The sequence below is a fragment of the Eretmochelys imbricata genome, chromosome 9 (genome assembly GCF_965152235.1).
Source record: "Eretmochelys imbricata isolate rEreImb1 chromosome 9, rEreImb1.hap1, whole genome shotgun sequence".
Lineage (NCBI taxonomy): Eukaryota > Metazoa > Chordata > Testudines > Cheloniidae > Eretmochelys > Eretmochelys imbricata.
In genome coordinates, this window is record NC_135580.1 from 89,587,892 (window position 1) to 89,607,954 (window position 20,063).

Here is a 20,063-nt window from a genome sequence, read left to right on the forward strand (position 1 = left end):
TGTTTACATTGCCCTCTAGGTCAGTCCATCCTCCTGTGTTGCCTTTTATACCCTTGGCTTTGAGGAGAGGGGGAGTGGCCCCAACTGGCACTGCAGAAGATCCTGGTGGCTCATGGCACAGGCGGTTTGAATCTCACAGGTGTGAAAATAGAGGCTCATCTTGAAGAACTCATTACAGGTGAGTAGCATTCACTTAGGAATGAACAAATGCCCCCCTGTGCTATCCTTGTTTTCATTAGCACGCCTCAGCCCATCTTCCTAGGGCCTGTTTTGCTACCTAGGTCCCCTAACTTGGCAGTGGTTCTGCAAGCATGTTCTCTCTTCAGATTCATACCACTTGCCCCCCTCCCTCTGAATTCTACTCTCAAGAACTCAGGGTTTTGGAAAATGGTACTAAGGAGGCTGGGGTCTGCATGGCATTTGATAGCATCTCAACTATTGGTGCCTCGGTCCCCTAGCAGTCCCCCAAGGGACAGTAACTCTGGGGAGTGTGGCAGAGGCAATACTTGCAGAACCACCGTTCCTAGTGAGCAGCCCTTTTCCTGGAAGGTTGTGGTAGGGGTAGAGGAAGCTGGCTAAATATAATGGTGTTTCCACAAAGTATGCATTTGGTATAATGTGCTGGAAATATTTTACCCCTAAACTCTTACGTATGATCATAGGGAGCAGGGCCGTTGTTGGGATTTCAGTTGAAACTTCAGGATAGAGAGCTGCTCATCAGTCATATAGTCCTGTTTAAGTAACCAGTCACATCCTTGAGCTCAGGAACTGAGAGCCCCCAGCTTTTGCAGAGCTATCTAGATTGTAGACTTTTTTGGAGGGCAGGGACTATGCCTCTTATATATGCCCAGAATTTACAACGTTGTAGAAACTATGCTACATTTTTCCTTCCTATCTCTGTTCACCTAGTAATTTATGGGGAAGCTCACTCCTGTTTTAAGCTATGATGATGCCCTAGGCTTGTCTGGCTTAAATCTCTAGATCATCTTTTGTTTATTTTCAATGATATGTGGGGGCTTCTGAACTTAAAATACTGAGGTGCTTCAGTGAAGACACTACATCTGGTGGCAAAGAGATTCCACCTCCTCAACAGGCGCTAGCTAGGTGGACTGAGAATTCTCCCATCAACTTTGTGCTGTCTACACGGGGGGGGTTTTCACACCCTTGAATAATGTAGTTATATAGACCAGGCCTTACTGTTTCTATGTAAGTAGTTAAGTCTTCCAAGAATCAAAAATGCATTTGCCAAGAGGCTTGGATTTTGATCTATTGCTGTTATGAAATGGACATGCTTGGTCTGATGCAGAAAGTACCACAATAAATGTAGATATTTAGCGTATTTGGGGAAGTTGTAATCATCCTGATCTTTCTCAACTGTTAGTGAAATACAGGCCAGTTAGTTTAGGCACTGTGTGTACTAACATATGTGGTGATGCTGGTCTATTTAAGTGGCTGTATAGTTTAAACCACTGCAACTCCTGCTGTAGGTAGAGCCCTGCAAATCCAGAGACCAATTTAGGGGGTCATGGATGGATGTGAATCCAAATTTTATAGCTAAAGCTCTGCAAATCTACAGCTAGCTGCTTTATATCCATGGATCAATTAGCTGTAGATACAAATTTTGTAATACACAGGGCTCTAGGTACAGGTGTGTACTTGAGTTTATTTTAGGATTATCCAACTGAAAGCCTGAAACTGCATTACATCTATCCTGAGTGATCATGCACTAGTTAAGGGGCTTATCTGTATTGAAAATGACATCAGTTTAACTCTTGCTTGAAAGTGTAAGTGATGATGCCACTCTGACCTAATCTTCTAGCTTGTGTAATCAAGTATGCAAAATTTGAACAGGTCTGCAAGATGAGGTCGCTATAGCCTGTTTGTGAACCGATAGGCCTGGATAACTTTTTTTACCCAGAGAAGTTGACCCAATTAGAGCTATTGCATGACCCTCCCCCATGCCAACAACAGCACAAACACAAATGGTTACTTTTCAAGTACTATTTGAATTATGGTGCATGAACCACAGATGTATACTTAGCTTAACTAAATGATTAGCCCTTTGAACAGTGAAACAGCATCTACCTCCAGGGATCCAAACTAATAAATGTTAGCTTCTACTACCCTGGTCAAATAGATCTCTTGCCTCTTTATACAATAAGGATATAAGGTTACACTTTTATTTACAAGTTTTGAAAAATGTACAGTTTCTTACATGGGTTACTTATGCAAAGTTATACTTTCAACAGACCAATGTGCACATGAGTTATGGGGACAGTGGACAACACAGTTATAGGTCTCATCTCACACTGCTGTTTAAAAAAAGTACTGCCTCCAAAATATACAAACTTGCAAAAGATTGTAAATCCAAACTCATACCTTTTCAAACAGAGAAAGATATTTTCAGTGAATTGGGTGGAAACTAATAAGCATGTAGCTGTTGCGCACACATGCGCCTCACCAGTAATTTACAAAGAGCAGGAACTGCACAGCCTCAAGTGCCCCATCTTACAATTCTTAATTCACTTTCCACAACAGAGTTGCATTCTGGCAATGTTTTAACTATTACAGTTAGATAGAGGGAATCAAGTGCTAATGAATGTGATCCCACCTTTGAAGCTTTGTTTTTTCCTACCTCAATTTTTTAACTCAAAATAGTAAAGTTAGCAAGATTTTGAACTTAAGTACAACAGCTCAACATGGGTATGTCCAGTCAGTACCTCACTGAGAGGACTAAAGTAACCTATTTCATCAATATCCTCATAGGCATATCCTTTAAAACCCATTTTTGTAAATTAAAAGGAGGTACTTTGCATGTCACCTTAAGTACCATAACAGTAATCATACCTTATCTTGCACCTGAAGTGCAGAAGCAGCCAGTATCCTCCATTTTCACTATCTGATGAGTTGGACTGCCATCAATCAGTTATGTTTTGTATTTCTAAACAGTTGACAACCCAATAAGACCAGGGAAAAGAAAAAAGTTAATTCTTCCTGCAGTACTTACAAATGCAGTGGGGTCTAAAACCAACACTCGAGGTAAGTGACCAGCCTGGACAGATCAGCACTCTAGTAATATCAGTTAAAAAATGTATATACGTATATAAACATCCCTTTTATCAAGCTACACATAAGCATCACTGTGTATAACACAATTACAATTAAAAGCTTAGTGTACACTACAGAAATGCACAATACTGCCCTAAGACTGGAGAAGGGGGACCACAGAAAAATGAATTCAGCATCAGTAATTCTTTTGCAAGTAACCCAAGTACAGTACATTTGACTTCAAAATGGGTGCTTTCTGATGTCCAAGGAAGGGAAGCTTCAGCAAGGGAGAGTGGCAACAGCACAACAGCTAGTTTGCGTTCAAAGTAAATGCAATGATGCTAGGAGGAAGATGACTCAGACACTTCATATATATTTTCCTCATCACCAGAGTGTTCATTTGCATCATCCAGGGTCAACAATCACGCCAACTCTGTTCTACTATTGCAGAAACCCGTTTTTCATATTCCCGCTTATTCTCTTGGTATAGTTGAGCTGCCTGACTGTTTGCTGGACTGTTGGGATTCGGCTCATCCAACAGAGACTTAAAAAAAACAAAAAAAATCCTGTCAGTTTCATAGGTATAACACTTGAAAACTTATTTCCAGTAATTAGTTCAAAAAAGTGTGTCACGTGGTCAAGCGGTGTAACCACAAGATATTGCAGTGTATTCTGGGTTATTTGCTATTATCACAGATACTAAACCCTCATCTTTCACATGAGAAGTTTGAAATATGTAACCAGTGTTCTGTTACCATAACAATATTCCCATTATAGGTTCTAAAGGCTAAAAGATTTCTCTCCTGGTTTTACATTCCCCAGTTAAATCAAAATAACCAAGGACATAGTATAAGACCTGATTAACATAACTTTGTCATTGGGTACTTAACTCTCCCCACCTGCCCTCTACCAAAAAACTCCCTGTAATTGATTAGAATCATTAGCAGGGGTAATCAATTATTGTAGGTCAAGGTCCAGACTCAGGGAAAAAACAATACTGATAATAAGTAAATAAAAAAGATGTCTGTCCATTCAAAAGCATCTGGTGGTCCAGATTTGGCCAATGCTCTGCCTATTGCCTACCCCTGCATTAGACTGTTTAAGTCCATTGCTTGTTCTTAAGGTAAACAAAGCAGAATGGTGGTAATTTGTGGTGGAAACTTGCTCAGAACTAGATTTTTGTCATTAACTGAGATGTGTCATAGCAACTTCACATGCAAGTATAGGATTACAATAAATACTGGAAAGTCATTTTACCTGTATGGATGTTAAGATGGAGGACACATCATAGGTTGGACTCCAACGATTCTGAAGAATATCCAGACATATACTACCATCTGCGTAGACTAGAGGAGGGGTTAAAAAGAATGGTTGTATAACAATGTAAGATGTGATAAGATTGAGGATAGGGTTCAAAAAAACAAACACAGAAGTGCCACACCAAATTTTTGCCAGCATTACTCAATCTTCAGAAGCCTAAATAATGAAACTCTCATTAACTTGTTCTAATGTATGTCACAAGCCTTAAAAGTTGATGAAATTTAACAGAAAAATGACCCCGATCTCTTGGGAAAAAAAGGTCAGACTTTGTTGCTGAGGAGAGTTACCTAGAAATTAAGTAATCTTTTTAGACTGCTTATTTAAAAAAAAAAAAGCACACACACCCAACTTGCTCCCTTGTGACCTCACAGTTAGGGGCTATGAAGAGGTCTCTATCATGCTACTTCAAGCAAGGATTAAGTAGCAGAAACAAGTTTACTTTGAAGAAACAACTGTTTTCATGCAGGTGACTATAGTAACTAAACAAGGAACAGAGAAGCAAGAAATTGTTTAAGGTGGTCTTTCCACTCACTAATTTAAGGAACCCTCCCCCCCAAGTAATAGTGCATTTGATCCATACCTGGTTAGCAACTAAACATGAAAGTTCTATGGCGGTTCTATTTTTATTCAGGTCCCAGCAAATGTTTAATGAAAAGCCTTTGGAATTAAAAGGGTTATGCAGGCCACAATGCCATATTGTTAGTCAACAGCTACAGCTGGAAGCGAGCATAGTATCCCAGATTAAGGAATGCAATCTGACATTGAATTGAAATATCCACTCCTGAAGGCAGCCACCGAAACAGAGAAAACAATCTAGCTAGCTTTGATTGTACAAGCCACATTTCTGAATGCAGTGAGTATGAGAGAGACACTCTGTAAGAACACTGCAGCTGATATTATAAACCACCATGATACTGAAGCATAGACAGAGCTGTTGAGAGATGCAGGTTTCACAGAAAAGGTCAAATTCAGCTTAAAAGTGACGAACGTAAACTTTAAGAGTACTGTTATGCCTGTAAATGTCAACATGTATTTACAAAGATTATTTTGCATGAGGCCACATAAGGACAAAGAGGATCCCACTTGAGTGTTTTTTGTTTTTGTTTTTTTTAAAAGGGAACTCTATGTAGCAAAGTCATAAAATGGAATGCTGTGACCTCAAGCGTTTTTGTTTTTAAAACAAGGACAACGTTCACGCAAGATTCCACTCTTTCTGGTTAACTGAATTAACGAGACTTTGTGTAAATGAACATGATTTCTTTCCCTCCCCACCTCTCAGTGCGGAAGGCCTCTTTGTCCTCTGACCCAGAGGAATTCTCTGAGCAAACAAACAGATGTTTAGCCAGAAATACAGTAGCCAAATAAAATGGGAGCCTAAGGGATTCACATAACACTGCTCCATAAGAGTTGTGAATCAAAGGAGTTCTCCCCCTGCCCTAGAGTCTGAGTGCTACTTGAGCAATGTCCAATCCCTGCTCCCTCCTGTATTAGACTGAGAGCTAGTTCACTTGTTACATAAAAACAAAGATGTTTATAAAAAGATTACACTGTAATCAGCAAGCATTTTTTACTCTAACTTTTATTGTGCTGTAATAAGCCACAAGCCACAGAATGATTGCATCTTATATGGGTACTTACCATTTGGATGAAACATTTTAGAGACAAATCTAACGGTAGGTGGCTTATTTGGATATTCTTCTGTGAATTCTATTGTAAGTTTGAAAGTTCCTGGAGTTGAAAGAGAAAATTATAAATAACTTTGTTCAAGGACATCCATATGCTTCACAAGGGATGGGCAAGTATCCTCCATTTATAGATGGAGCATAGAGAGGTCCAATGCATTATCCTAACGTCACACACAAAGTTGGAAATAGAATTCAAGCTGTTCAGCTCCACCATTCCTCTGCTCTAAATCCTAGACAATGCCTCATATTTTGAGCAGCCTCTCCAAATAAAAGAATAATATTCACCATTCTCTTATGCAGAACTGTCCTACTCAGACTATTCAGAAATTTTAGATGAGGAAGTCAGTCTGTCCTCAGTATCCTGCCAAAGATCTCGTTCTCTTTAGAATAACTCTTAAACATCCAGAAGCATAGAAAATAGTCGTTCTGCAAGTCCAGAATATTGCTCTTCCCTGCAAAGCAGATTCCTAATGTTCCATTCCCAACAATACATAACTGGACTTATTTTTGTTTTGAAGTTTGATGCTGGTAATAGTATTTTTAAGAGATCACATTTCTAGGAGCCTAATGCACGTGACTTCCCTTGTACATCAAGTTGTGTGGAACCTTTCTGCAACATTGTCCATTTGCTGAATCCATGATAATCTGCCTTGAGGAGCCAATACAAAAGTTTTGGAGGATCAATTATCTGCCAGCCATTTGGTGCAATCAGAGCAACTCTGTATGGCTTGAGACTACCAAAACTTGTGCCCCTTAAGAAACGTTAACATGAGACAAGAATTGAGATGGTTAAATCCTTTGAGCCCAACAACCTTAACGTAGCTTCTGCTGATACAGGCTATTTTTGTCCTTCTCCTAAAGCTATGAGGATGTGGGGAAACAAGTCAGTCAACTTAGCTGCAGACAAGCAGAGTCCCACATATTGTGAGTGCTAGCAAAAATTCAAATAGGAGTGAGTGAATGATGAACTCTAGAAACACCCATCACTTGGAAGTGAATACACTGAACCTTTTTACAGTACTATCCTCGATCCACCAAATAAAAAAAGCCAGACATTTTGTAGTATACACAAAGAGGTTAAACAGCCACAAAACAACATATGAAGCTAAAAAATATCCTCTTTACAACTGAAGTCTCCTGTAACTCAGATATATCCTTGTACCATCTATCAGTGTCAGGTTAGCACATACAGCCAGTTGCCATGATTAAGGGAAACACTGCAGTTTTACTTTTCTTGTAGTGCACCTTCTTCCCAGACCAGTGACAGCTTAGTTTAGAGATAAAAAAAATCAGATATCTTGAATATAAGAATTCATGTCTCTACACTGAGTATACGTTAATACTAGTTATTGTTAATATTAATTGTACGCATTTAAATGGTATTTGTTAAGTGGAAAGAGTGGTTTTAGCCAAACATTAGCTGTTCTAGAAATCTTCAAGCCTTCCCTAGTGGAAAGCATCAAGGGACAGCCAAGGAGTACTTTTATTTGTCAGCTCCTTTCCCTTCTGTCGAAGGTCAGCAGGACTAGCATGGTAGGATGCCTGTAGTTTGTTCAGCAACAGCTGAACAAACAGCAACTCCAGAACAGCAGTAATAATTGTATTTCTAATATGCAGATGGCAAGCGCACAGAAACCTGAAAGCCTTCAAATGCAGTGATGGAGAGTCTAATTTCCTAATACTGCACTTTCAGTACACAAGCTGGCTATAAAAAGAAGCATCATTATGATTCCAATGCCATTTATGAAGACACTGAAGCTCAGATAATGTTAATATGATATGCCTGTTTATATTGTATTATGTATTTTTAATTTATGGAATTACATATACATTTTTACAATTACTGGGAATCTAGTCTGTACTACACAAAATTAGGGAGGCGGGTAAGAGATCAACTTGGAAACGGATGCGCCATTAGGGAATCCATTTCAACATAACCCTGTATAGATGTATTGCTCATGCTATGTAAGGAAAGGAATTAAGTCTTATTTGTGTCCACAAGCAGAAGATAGACCTTGTTAAATGGCAACATCAACACACAATGCTTTTTAGTGGAGTTCCATTCCTCATGCTCTTGGATTTGAGGTTTAGGAAGGCAAATCAAGCTGGATTGCCAGACTTTACCACAAGCAATGCTTCTTACAGACTTTTGGGCAGCAAACAGATCACAAAGTGGATAAGCATCTGGCTGAAAACTGAGCACAAGCTACCACAAATGGTGTGCCTATGACAAACATCAAGGGGTTCTCAAAATACATCTGTAAGACATGACTAGAATTATTCTAGAACAGTGGCTAGAATGTTAAGAGGAGAGAGTGGAGAAGCCAATCAGCCAAGAACAAACAATATCAAACCCCATTTTAAACAGATCCTACTGCCAGGCTGTTGAGGAAAAAAGGCACCCTGATGTCCTGCTTAACATAGTGAGTTTAGTTACTCAAACAGCCCTGTTGTAAGTCAAAATGCATTTATTCAGTTATTGTGGGCCTCAGTGCACTCATTTATCCATGGTTCTACTTGAAAAGAAGTTCACAGCCTCTCACAGAAGTCTCATTGTTTGGCCTCACTAAAGACACATTACCACTCCGAAGTTTTAATGAATCAAACTGCAAGTCACTCATATTTAAAGGCTACATGAACTAAATAAGCGTGGTTCTGCAGACCATACTCAATAATAAGGGGAAAGAGAAAAAAAAATTTGTAAGTAACTCATGCAACAGTCTTATAAACATATGGTAAGGCAGATGCATTGTCTTCTTTCAAGGGCCAACAACTTAATCTTCTGAGGTAAGCAATAGATGGTGCATTGCCTAGGATGAGACTACCTTAACATGACTTCCAAGTTCAGGGTTGCTAAGTCAGCCACAATAATGAGCAGTGCAGACCACCACTAAAACATGGTTTTCGTATTAGAAGTATTACCTCACATGGCAACGGAACAAAAAACTGGATGGACCTATAAGGTTCAGTGCACCTCACGTAAGCCACCAAGGACCTTTGAAGTTGGGCATCCAGAGAAGGGCCTCAGAGGTACACAAACACAGAAAGGATGCAGGCAGAACAGATCCCATAAATGGAACTCTCACCATGTTGGATGAGATCTGAGATTCTCATAGCACCAATTTAATCCATCATGTACCAAATTCTACAGTTAGTCACTAAACCCCAAATCTCTTACTCTGCCAGCTAACACTGTCACCGGGAAGTGATTGCCACGAAAAAATCGTGGGCTTACAAATAGTGAGTAACCCAAAAGAAATGCATCATCTTGGTCGCAGCCACATTAGTCCCAGACACTCAGGTTTTTTTAATATGGGATTTAAAAATACCAACCACTGCATGAGCTCAGAGAAGAAGGCTGTTGAGACATGGATATACCTTTGACTAGTTCATGAATAGCTGAACAGCTGCCAGACAAACCTGAAGAGTTATTACATTACTCAGGTCAGGCAAAGAAGGGAGTCAGGTACCTCTTATGTTAAGTAAACTAGTCTACAAGGGCCTGCTTTCACACTTGAAATCTTGTCAGTTTACAAATAGGCAGTCCTGGCTTCTTGAAAGTCATTTAATTGGACACCACATGCCTATAAAGCTTCCTCTAGACAGGACACAAAAATTCAGGGGGAGCAGCTTAAGTTTGAAGAGAGTGAGGTGGCCTGGTTCTGAGTGATTACTCCTGGCCAGACTCAGACTGATGGTATCTGTAGTACAGTTAAGAACTGCACCCATCTGAACCAGTACAAGATGAACCATTGGTCTCTCCTTAGCATGGCCAAGATTTTTGCTGAAAGATTCCAGCACAAAGTTAAACACTTCCCTCCCTCGCAAACTGAGATGTCTCTGGCTCAAGCAGTTTTTTTCCCCCTACCATTACCAGAGTCTGTAGTTTAGGTGAAAAAGAGATCCACCATTAGCGTCCCCCACTGGAGAAAGTTCTAATCTACATGTACTCCATGACCCAGAGACCAATTGTGAGAATCTATCACAAGAAGAGCCTCCTTATTGATCTCCCTTTGCTTGTCAGAAAAGGGAACAAATGTTTGTAGGTGTGGGAGTAGGCACAGTCCTGGAAACAGGAAACCCAGACCAGTGATTATAGCTTGTGCTGAGAACACAAACTATGCCCCCACCGCTTTCCCCTTATGGATAGTAAAATCCTGCTTTCACTGAAGTCAACAGCAAAACTTCCACTGACTTCAGTGGAAGTAGTATTTCACCCTGGTCTCCTGTGGTACTTTAATGTATTAAGCACAGCATTCTGGATAAAGCAAGTGAGAGACAGCTGTCCTCTGGGAATAATGCATTCCTAATGAGGCATCACAAGATCAACCAAGACAAAAACGTTCAGACTGGTTTGATGCCTAAAGTGTCGCCATCTGCTGCTGGTAAAAAGAGATGCTGCAATGAGCTGCCAGACCATTAACAGTCCAGTATTACTGAAGAAAGCGTTTTAGAGTCAGGTCTTACTAAGCCAGAATGGGTGTAAGAAACTAAACACCACTACGCTAACCTTAGTGAGAGGCAGAGCACAAGTTAAAGGCACCACTAAGCTACCCTAGTAGTACCTGGAGATCTCACCACCTAGAAGTGTTGGTCCCGATATGCCGTGCTGTAGGAAGTAAATATATTCTGGTCTGTCCAAGATATTAAATTTAAAAGAACTCCCATAGGCTGTGGTCGGGAAAAATTAGCAAAGATGCTGTTTCTCCTCCCTCAAGTATGAGATGGGAATCCCAGTGGGCACCAGTGCCAGAGTACCTTCCAAGGAACAATCCAGCAGGCACCAAGACTATATGCTCTGCTAAAGCTCCCAGAGTGCTTGGATATCAGCATGACACTTAAAAGCACACACAGTGAATGAGCACCAGTCCCAAGTAATACCAGAACCCATTCAGCCCCAGGTCTAGATCTAAGCACAATACCAATACTGAAAGCCACAGCTGACATTAACATGCTAATACTTCCAAAAAGCTGTTCTACCACCTTCAACATACCAGTTGGAGTACTGATGTCAGAAGTCCTTAGTAACTAAACTTCTCAGTTACCCTAACACTGAGCCATAGACATAGGAGAAGGAGACTCCAATGTTTCAATCTGCAGGAGATACAGAGGAGACACACCCCCAGGTATTAACCCATTCCAGTAAAGGCAGTGCACCAAGAACCTGGGCCTCTGAGCAGTTCTGGTAACATTAGCGTATCAAGGCCAAGGAGACAAAAGGGAGTATCTTGCCTTATACAGTTTCATAAATTGAGAGGAAATACCTAGCACCAAGCACTTCAGAAAAAAAAAAGGATACCCAGGCTCCAGACTAAGGCACAATATAAGCTGGAGCTGCATTAATTAGAACTGAGGCAGCTCCTGTGATGAGCTTCTTGACAGATCAAGGATGAAAATGAAGCGGCTGAAATACTCTTGGGTTTTGAGGTACTGGAAGTTAAAGCATGCTCAGTAAGGTAAAGCATCAACTCAGCCTGCAAGGTGTCCTCAGAGGGTCAGAAGCATTAAGAGCTAGAGTTTGCCATAGGCTTTCAGCATGAGAACCAAGAATAATTAGAGTCTTGCACTGATGGTACTTTTATAGAGTGTTTCACCATTTTCAGTTCATTTGCTTTGAATATTTGACAGCATTTCATGTCTAGTGAATTTCCACTATGTGTGCTGCTCTTTCATACAGCATCAGTGAAGTGAAAACATTTTTAGAGAAAATAAAGCCAAAGAAATTGGCATAGGATCTTAGGAGTAGGTGCAAATAATAAACTTACCTTTAACTCTATAAACTGACTAAATTTCAAGTTGGTGTCCTTTTAAGTTGACTAAAGCAAGGAAATTTAAAGTGAAGGGCAGAGTAGCCATTTATTAAGAGAGCCTAGCTTTTGCATATCATGGGATTTTAAAGATCACTTCCTGTATTAAAGGTACTGTGATAGACGATCCAGTGAAACATTGTTTAACACAAATACCTAGGTTGACCATTTACATTTCAAGCATGAAAATCACTTGAAAAAAATAACCCAGGGTTATGATAGAAATGCCAAGAGATTCTAAAAGTGCTTTAACTAGACAAAGGACAAAACACAGCTGACGACTGCAAGCTGATCTGCATTTGTTTTTGTGCAGTGAGATAGTAACCAGATTCTAAATTTACAAAAAAGTTAACACTTTTTTGGAAAAGGGAAGGAGGGAATGTTCCAAGGGTCAGGGATGAAACTAAACTAAATATCAAAGTTCTGCTCTCGAATTTGCCAGGTGAATCTCAACTAATGGTATGTTCTCCTGACCTGTACAGAATTCTCATGAGGAGAGCAAAATATCTAGTCTAAACCTGTTGCAAGGACCCAGGAGAGTAACATTTTAAGATTATGTGAAGCTTTCTCAGTTTAATTCTTTACACACAAACAGATAAGAACAGTCAAGGAGAGGATTTTAACTGTACTTACCATCTTCAAAAGGGGTCCCCTCAGGCCTGGAAAATAAATAAAAACAGCTATTACACCATACACCTTTTTGGTCCCTCCCCACCACAGAAACAGGCTTTAAAGTTTTTCACAGACTTACACAAAAATGCCCCAGTTGGTGCCCTGCTTCTAAATCTGTAAGGGGGGGGTGGGGGAGAAGGGATGACGTGCATGGGTGCAAGGTTTTTCAATCCTAGGGAGAGAAGTGGACCTGGACCCTCCTAATTTGTATTCCCAAAGAGTTCATAGCCCAGAATGGGGGAGGGGGCACGTGTGTAGGACGAGGTCCCCCTTTTCTTAAGGCTATTGGGGAGTGTATCAAAGGCCCCAACGTAACATTCACAAAGTGGAGGGCGCTCCTCTAGGTAACAGATCCCATGGCTATGCACGGAGGCTGCCCTGACATTCGCACGGCGCAAAACCCCCTTTTGGCGGCCACCGCCCGGCACGGGCCAGGGCTATGGGGAAAATCTGGGAAGCTGTCGGGCATGCGGGCTCCGTCTCCCCGACGCTGGCTCGGCCCCACCCACCCCCGTTTCCGCCCCGAGTGTGCGAGTCTCTCCTACACCGGCTCGACCCCCCTTCCCCTGCCCCGCCCGGCTCCGGCCTCACCCGAAGATGACCGCGTTCCACACCATGATGTTGTTCTCGGAAGGGGCCCCGCTCACCCCGGCCGGGGGATCCTCCTGCAACCTGCGGGGCAGAGACACAGACCAGCCATGGGACACCCCGTCACTGACCCCGCCCACGGCCCCCCCTCCCTCCGTCAGCGTAGCCCTCCCCTCCGCGAAGGGCGCAAGTAGCGCAGCTAGCGAGTAACTCCCCTCCCCCTCCCCGGTGAGCTGCGCAAGTACCGTAACCCAGCGGGTACCTCCACTATCATGAGCAAGCCGCGTAACCCGCAGCCAGACAGCGTGGCCCTGCGTTACGCAATCAGCGTAGCGCTCCCTATTCCGCCGCCATGTTAGGCTACCCCCTCCTTTCCCGGTAGAGGCGCGGGCCCCTTAGCCAGCGGGCTCGTTACCTCTTGAAGTCCCGCATAAGGCGCCTCCGGGCCGGAGTTGACATGGCGGGCTCAGGATTATAAATCACTCATACACGAGCCCGAAGAGGGAGATAGGGACGAGGCGCCCACGGCAACAGCGGCTAGGTCCGACTGAGGCGGCGGGGGCTGGCGACAAGCGAAACCGGCCTCTACCACTGTGCCGGGGACACGGGGGAGGCTTGGGCGGCAGCTACTACTGATTCCTGCGTCTGCGCCTGCTGCCGGGCGATACCACTGCGGCGGAAGGGGAAGGAGGCGGATGCAGCTGAGCTAAATCAGACTCTACCACCACGGGCGGCGGAGAGGTGGGAGCGGGGCGGTGTCTAAGGAACCAGGGGGCTGTACCACTGACGCGGAGGCAGGGGAGCAGGAAGTGCTGACGCGGAGGGGGGAAATCTCCTTCCCCGTCTCTGTCAGCTCGGTGCTGTGTGAGGCTTCCCCGCGCCGGATCCTCCCCTGGACTCCGCATGTGGGGGTGGGGAGAGAAACCGGGCGGAGGCGCTCTGACTGCTGGGCGGGGAACAGGGCAGCGGGGCCATTTGCTTATGGGGGGACGAAGCCAAGGGGGATTTCCACTTGCCGGCGGGGGGGGGGCAGAAACACCGCTTAGGGATCCTCATTTGATTAGGGGGAAATCTTAACACACTTATGGGGATAACAAGAAAGGGGGTAAGGGGCACGGCCTGGTCATTAGGAGCAAGGAGGGGTCGTAGCTGGTTTCTAGAGCGGGCGGGGCTTCCTATCTTTGTGAAGCACCACAATGCATCTAAAGCCGCCCTACCTCGTGGGTGGGGGTGAGTGCTAAATACCACTCCTGGGTGGCCCCGCTAGGAACCCCAGGCGCTGGTTACTCGACTAAATGCCAACCTTGGCCGGATCAGAGAGGCAGAGGTAATCATTGTATAGACTGAGTGGTCGCCGCCTTTTGTTCCGTTTGTGGGTGTCTGGTAAGCATGTGTCTTAAGAGAATCTGATCCTTATGCATAACAACATATTCTAGAAAAAAGAAGAGGAGGACTTGTGGCACCTTAGAGACTAACCAATTTGTTTGAGCATGAGCTTTCGTGAGCTACAGCTCACTTCATCGGATGCATACTGTGGAAACTGCAGCAGACATTATATACACAGAGACCATGAAACAATACCTCCTCCCACCCCACTCTCCTGCTGGTAATAGCTTATCTAAAGTGATCACTCTCCTTACAATGTGTATGATAATCAAGCTGGGCCATTTCCAGCACAAATCCAGGTTTTCTCACCCTCCCCCCCCCCCCCCCAAACTCACTCTCCTGCTGGTAATAGCCCATCCAAAGTGACCACTCACTTTACAATGTGTATGATAATCAAGGTGGGCCATTTCCAGCACAAATCCAGGTTTTCTCACCCCCCCCCCCTTTTCCAAAAACCACACACACAAACTCACTCTCCTGCTGGTAATAGCTTATCCAAAGTGACCACTCTCCTTATAAGGTGCCACAAGTACTCCTTTTCTTTTTCTTTTAACACGGCTGTTACTCTGAAACATATTCTAGGAGTCACTAAACGATTTTCTGTTTGTATAATGATTTGCCTGTCTCATTATTCCCCGTATTTCCTTATACTCCACCTTAAAAAAAAGTTACCCAGTGGGGCAGTCATTTTACTCTTGCTAGGGAGTTGAGTTGCTGTAAATAAATCACACTAGATAGTTATACTGATTGATTCAAAGTAGCTGTGCAGTAGTGCTGAACAGCTGAAAGGAAAGCCCATGCTAGTTGTGATGTTCTTGGGAACATATTGCCCCCTTTGTATGTGAGGTGAGGTTGTTTTCTATTGCTTGTATTTCTTTGAAACCAGCATCCCATTTATTACTTTTGCCACCGATAAAATGCTTTCTATACATGTTTTGACAATAAATTAATGACACATTCTTGTTTCCCTTTGGTTTTTGGCAAAATGATTTGCATCTGGAAAAGCCTAATTTCTCTGTATTGGTCCCTCATGTTTAGTGGTCACTTGTCTGCCATTTGCCATCACTAAATATTTTTTCTCTTTTATACTTTTTTTCTCTATATTTCCATTACAGTGAAATACCCAGGAATCACTACTGTTCCCCTGACAACCAGTTTCCCCCCATATACAAACACAATACCACCAGCACCACCACCACGAAGCTCTTGTCCCTGTAGCCACAACTATTGCTTGTCAAGAGAAACAGTGGGAATCACTTCCATTCACCATCAGGACTTCCTGCAATCCAGACCATAAAAGTGGCCATACTGGGTCAGACCGTGGTCCATCTTGCACTGTATCCTGTCACCTACAGTGGCCCATACCAGAGCTTTTGAGGGAGTGTACAGAATGGGGCAATTATGCAGTGATCCACCCCTGTCTTCCACTTCCAACTTTTGGTATCCACTGTCAGCTTCTAGTGGTTACTGTTGTTTCTCATCAGAGAAGAGTGCTCCATATGGGGGAAAACTATCTGGCGTGCCATTTATAGCTTCCCCCGCTGGAAGGGACATTGTAATAATCTAGTCGGACCTCCTGTATAGTACAGGCCATAGAACTTCCCCAAAATAATTCATAGAGTAGATCTTTTAGAAAACATCCAATTGTGATTTAAAAGTTGTCTGTGATGGAGACTCCACCGCGGCTATTGTTTCCCAACAGAAACAGGAGCCTCTTAAAATTTCCTCTTGGCCCATCTACAATCACATTGCCTAATGGAATTTCCTAATATTGTCCATGACAATCAGATTCCTCCTGCCTCTTGGGACAGGACTTCAGAAGCGCAACATTCAGATGACAGTCCATCTGCCCGGGTCCAACTGTCACTGAACCTTCTGATCCCAACACTCCATCTCTACTGTTATTAAATACCTCTCCAACTGCAATGGCACTTTCTGACCCCAACATTCCATCCCGTCTCTGAAGGGGGCATTACATCTGCTTAAGGGGGAAGGTAATGAAGGAGTTCTTACTTATGAGACAGAAGGAGGTTTTATCCTGCTTATGGGGTATCCGACTTCTTAACTGCTTATAAAGGGAATGGGCGGCTTCTTACTTGCTTACAGAAAGGCAGTCCCTACAGCTAGGATGGCTTCTTAATTTATTGGATGCAAGAGGTTTCTTATCTGGTTATACGAGCACCAGTGGGCTTTTTAACTGTTCACAGGAGTTTTTACATCTGGTTATAGGTGTCCAGGTTGCTTCTTAATCTTCCAAAATGGCGAGTGGTTTCTTGTACTTTTCACTGAACCATAGAAATGTAGGGCTGGGAAAGACCTCGAAAAGTCATCAAGTCCAGTCCCCTGTACTGTGGGAGGACCAAGTAAACCTAGACCCTCCCTGACAAGTGTTTGTCCAACTTGTTTTTAAAAGCTTCCAATGATGGGGACTCCACAACCTCCCTTGGAAGACCATTCAACAGCATAACTACCCTTATAGTTACAAAGTTTTTCCTAATATCTAACCTAAATCTCCCTTGCTGCAGATTAAGTCCATTTTGTGATAGAGCAGTGAATTTCTTACTTGCATTTAGGGTGTGAGAAGGAATCTAGAACATCTGCTCCCTACACTGATGTCTGACTTTACAAATACTTCTTTATTAGTGGGATGAGCTGACCCATGCTCACTGAAAATACACAAGATATAATAATAACAACTGTATTGATAAAGTACCCCTCTGCTGTCATGCATGGTAGAGATGAATAGAAAAACTGTATTGAAAACAAATTGCAGGTTTGTTACTTCTATAGGAGGAGAGAAAGAGAAGAGTAAATCGAATTGTAAGGGCTATTTGCTGAACTTCTTATAACCAGAGGCAGAAGTGCAGCCCCTTCAGTTCTACAATATGGCGTATAGCTTCCCTTATCTTCGTAATAAGGGTGCAGTCTAGGGAGACTGCAAGCTTCCATGTGCCATGTTCTATTTTGATCTGAATGGCCCGTTTGCATCAGAGCAGTGTATGGTATCCTGGGCCAATTATGCACTGCAGATGAGTGTGGCTGCAATCTGGTCAATTTATATAAATTTGATGAGTCCCTTGGGCTCCTAGCAAATTGCCAAGGTGACCCTTGACTGGGCAAACGTATATGCTGTGCCTGCTTCATATTTAAAAACAAAACCAAAAAACCTTGACCACCATTTTGTAGCTTATACAGGGTATCTGGAAGTGTTTTGTATCATCTATATGATAAGAGTCCAGGAATCTCACTCTGTGTATCACTGGAAGCCTATTATGTCTGTACAGTCAGTGTGAAGCACCAGAAGCAGCTACAAGCATAGTTGAGGCTCATTTTGTCCACAATAGCACCAGGTTAAATCATCACTGTATTTTTCATTCTGTTACAGTCAAATATTTAAATTCTCAGGCATTTTGACTTAATGAATTATGCCCATGCAATGTACAGCAGCTACCGTAAGGTATGCATCTATGCCATCCCAGAGCCCTAGCCCATTGTGATAGCAGAGGTAACTCAACCAATCACCTTACTCTACAGCCAGTTGGTATGCAACAGTTTCATCGGTCGTATGAGGGAGACTGCACAGATGATTGATTACTTAGCCCAGCTGCTACAGTTCTTCAAAACCACCCACACCATAACACAACCAACACACACAATCACCCCAAATATGCATAGCCCATCATGCAGCAAATGCCTCTCATTTACCACCCGCACAAATCAACACAAATCTCCCAGGATTGTCCCTCAGTCGGTGTGTCATTCGGACACCTGGAATGTCTGTTGAGTCAGTATGAAGTGATGGAAACAACTACATGCATGGTTGAGGGCTCTTTTTGCTTAGCATATCCCCAGGTTCAGTCATCACTAGGCCCTTTGAGAATCAGATGGACTGTTGTGGTAGTCCAAAGGTTCTGTGGCAGTTTGCATGTGACTTGTAACAGCTGATCAGAAGAGACAGGAACAACAGCTATGCGGGGTCACAAAGAGGGGATTGTGCCTTCAGCTCGCTACAACACAGTGAATGGAAATAAAAACCTAAAATACTACCTACCTATCTGGCTTTACTGCTGCTGTAAATAATTTCCTGTTCACAAATACATTTTGGGTTGCATTAGCATGTTTAACTGCTGAGGCGTTTTGTGATCATGTTTCCTACTATGGTGTTCAGTGATCTGGTACATATACTGGTACAGTAACTCCTCACCTAACGTAGTTATGTTCTTGAAAAATGCTACTTTAAGCGAAACGATGTTAAGCGAATCCAATTTCCCCATAAGAATTAATGTAAATGGGGGGTGGGGGGTTAGGTTCTAGGGAAATGTTTTTTGCCAAAGAAAGGGACTCCTCTCCATATCATATGCTCAGTTCAACTGCAAGAAATCAGTGTCTCTCTCTGGATGTGGGAAAAGCCCTAGACTGAGCTGAATGGAACTATTTGTCATTGACTCTAGCGGGAAATGGTTTTGGCTCCAAATTTTTTTCAGTTGGACCAAATTTGGCATTTTGGATCAAATTCAGAGCCAGAACAAAGAAAGTGTTTCTCCACTGATGGTAGTGAATTTGCATCTAGTAACACAAGATATGAACTTGGTCTTTTATTAATCCATTTTGACATAAAATCTATGTAATTATATTATGTTCTCTTGACTTTAGAAATAGGATCTGTCTGGATAGTTACTTATACACCCCCATCACTATGGTATCTGAGTGTTTCCCAAGTTTATAACAATAGCAAGTACCACAATCAATGAACAGCTGCAGCACTAGAGACAACATATGAAAAGTAGTCTATCATTCCTTCTGGAGTAATCTCATTCTGTAACATTAAAAAGTGTAAAAACTACTAGGCTAAACTATTAGATAATTTGAATAGGTTGCATTCCCTGACACCCAGTTTGTGCTCAACCACTCCAAGGTGCTGAGTCCCCTCAACTTGCATTTGATTTCAGTGTTCTTCACAGGATCTGGTCCATTAGTATTTCTAGATTCTTAGATATTTAAGTTTTGCTTCAGTCCACATGGAGGATTATTATTAAATTGTACAATAGCTCCATATTTAGAATGTCAGTTAGGAGTTTATACAATAGCTAGTACTCATAGGGAAACATTTCCACAATAGAGGGGGATAAAATATGTGTGAAACTGCCAAAGAATAAAGCTTTTTTCATACCTTGATTTTTCCATCCAGGCACTAGATTAAATTGTTTCACCTAACAACTCAGACTTACTTTCTCTGCACTGTACTACTGTATGTTTTGTTCATACATTACTACACAGAAGTTTGCACTGCATTTATATCTTGGAGAATATGTTGAACTTGCAGTGCCAAGAACTGCTTGTTCTATTCTGTGTGTACAGGATTTCTATTGCTCACAGAAGGTTTGTCTAGCTGGAATAAATTTGTGAGTAGTTACAATTTTTTTCTGGGTTTATTTGTACATTTTTATATACCGTTTGCTTTTAAAACCCAGTAAGAGTTATTGACAATAAAACTGGAAATTAAATTTCCTAACATCAAGCTTGGAAATATGAATAACATTCACAGGGATTTATAATT

General features: G+C 42.4%; 1 protein-coding gene across 1 annotated transcript; it reads right to left on the bottom strand.

Moving 5' to 3' along the window:
• Nucleotides 1-2,158: 2,158 nt before the first annotated feature.
• Nucleotides 2,159-13,772, bottom strand: UBE2A (ubiquitin conjugating enzyme E2 A). Its single transcript, XM_077827065.1, has 6 exons — nt 13,536-13,772; nt 13,124-13,204; nt 12,494-12,519; nt 6,007-6,096; nt 4,306-4,394; nt 2,159-3,592 (listed from the first exon to the last, which is right to left on the bottom strand). Exons 1-6 carry the CDS (start codon nt 13,577-13,579, stop codon nt 3,464-3,466), a joined length of 459 nt encoding a protein of 152 aa, XP_077683191.1. The 5' UTR covers nt 13,580-13,772; the 3' UTR covers nt 2,159-3,463.
• Nucleotides 13,773-20,063: the final 6,291 nt, after the last annotated feature.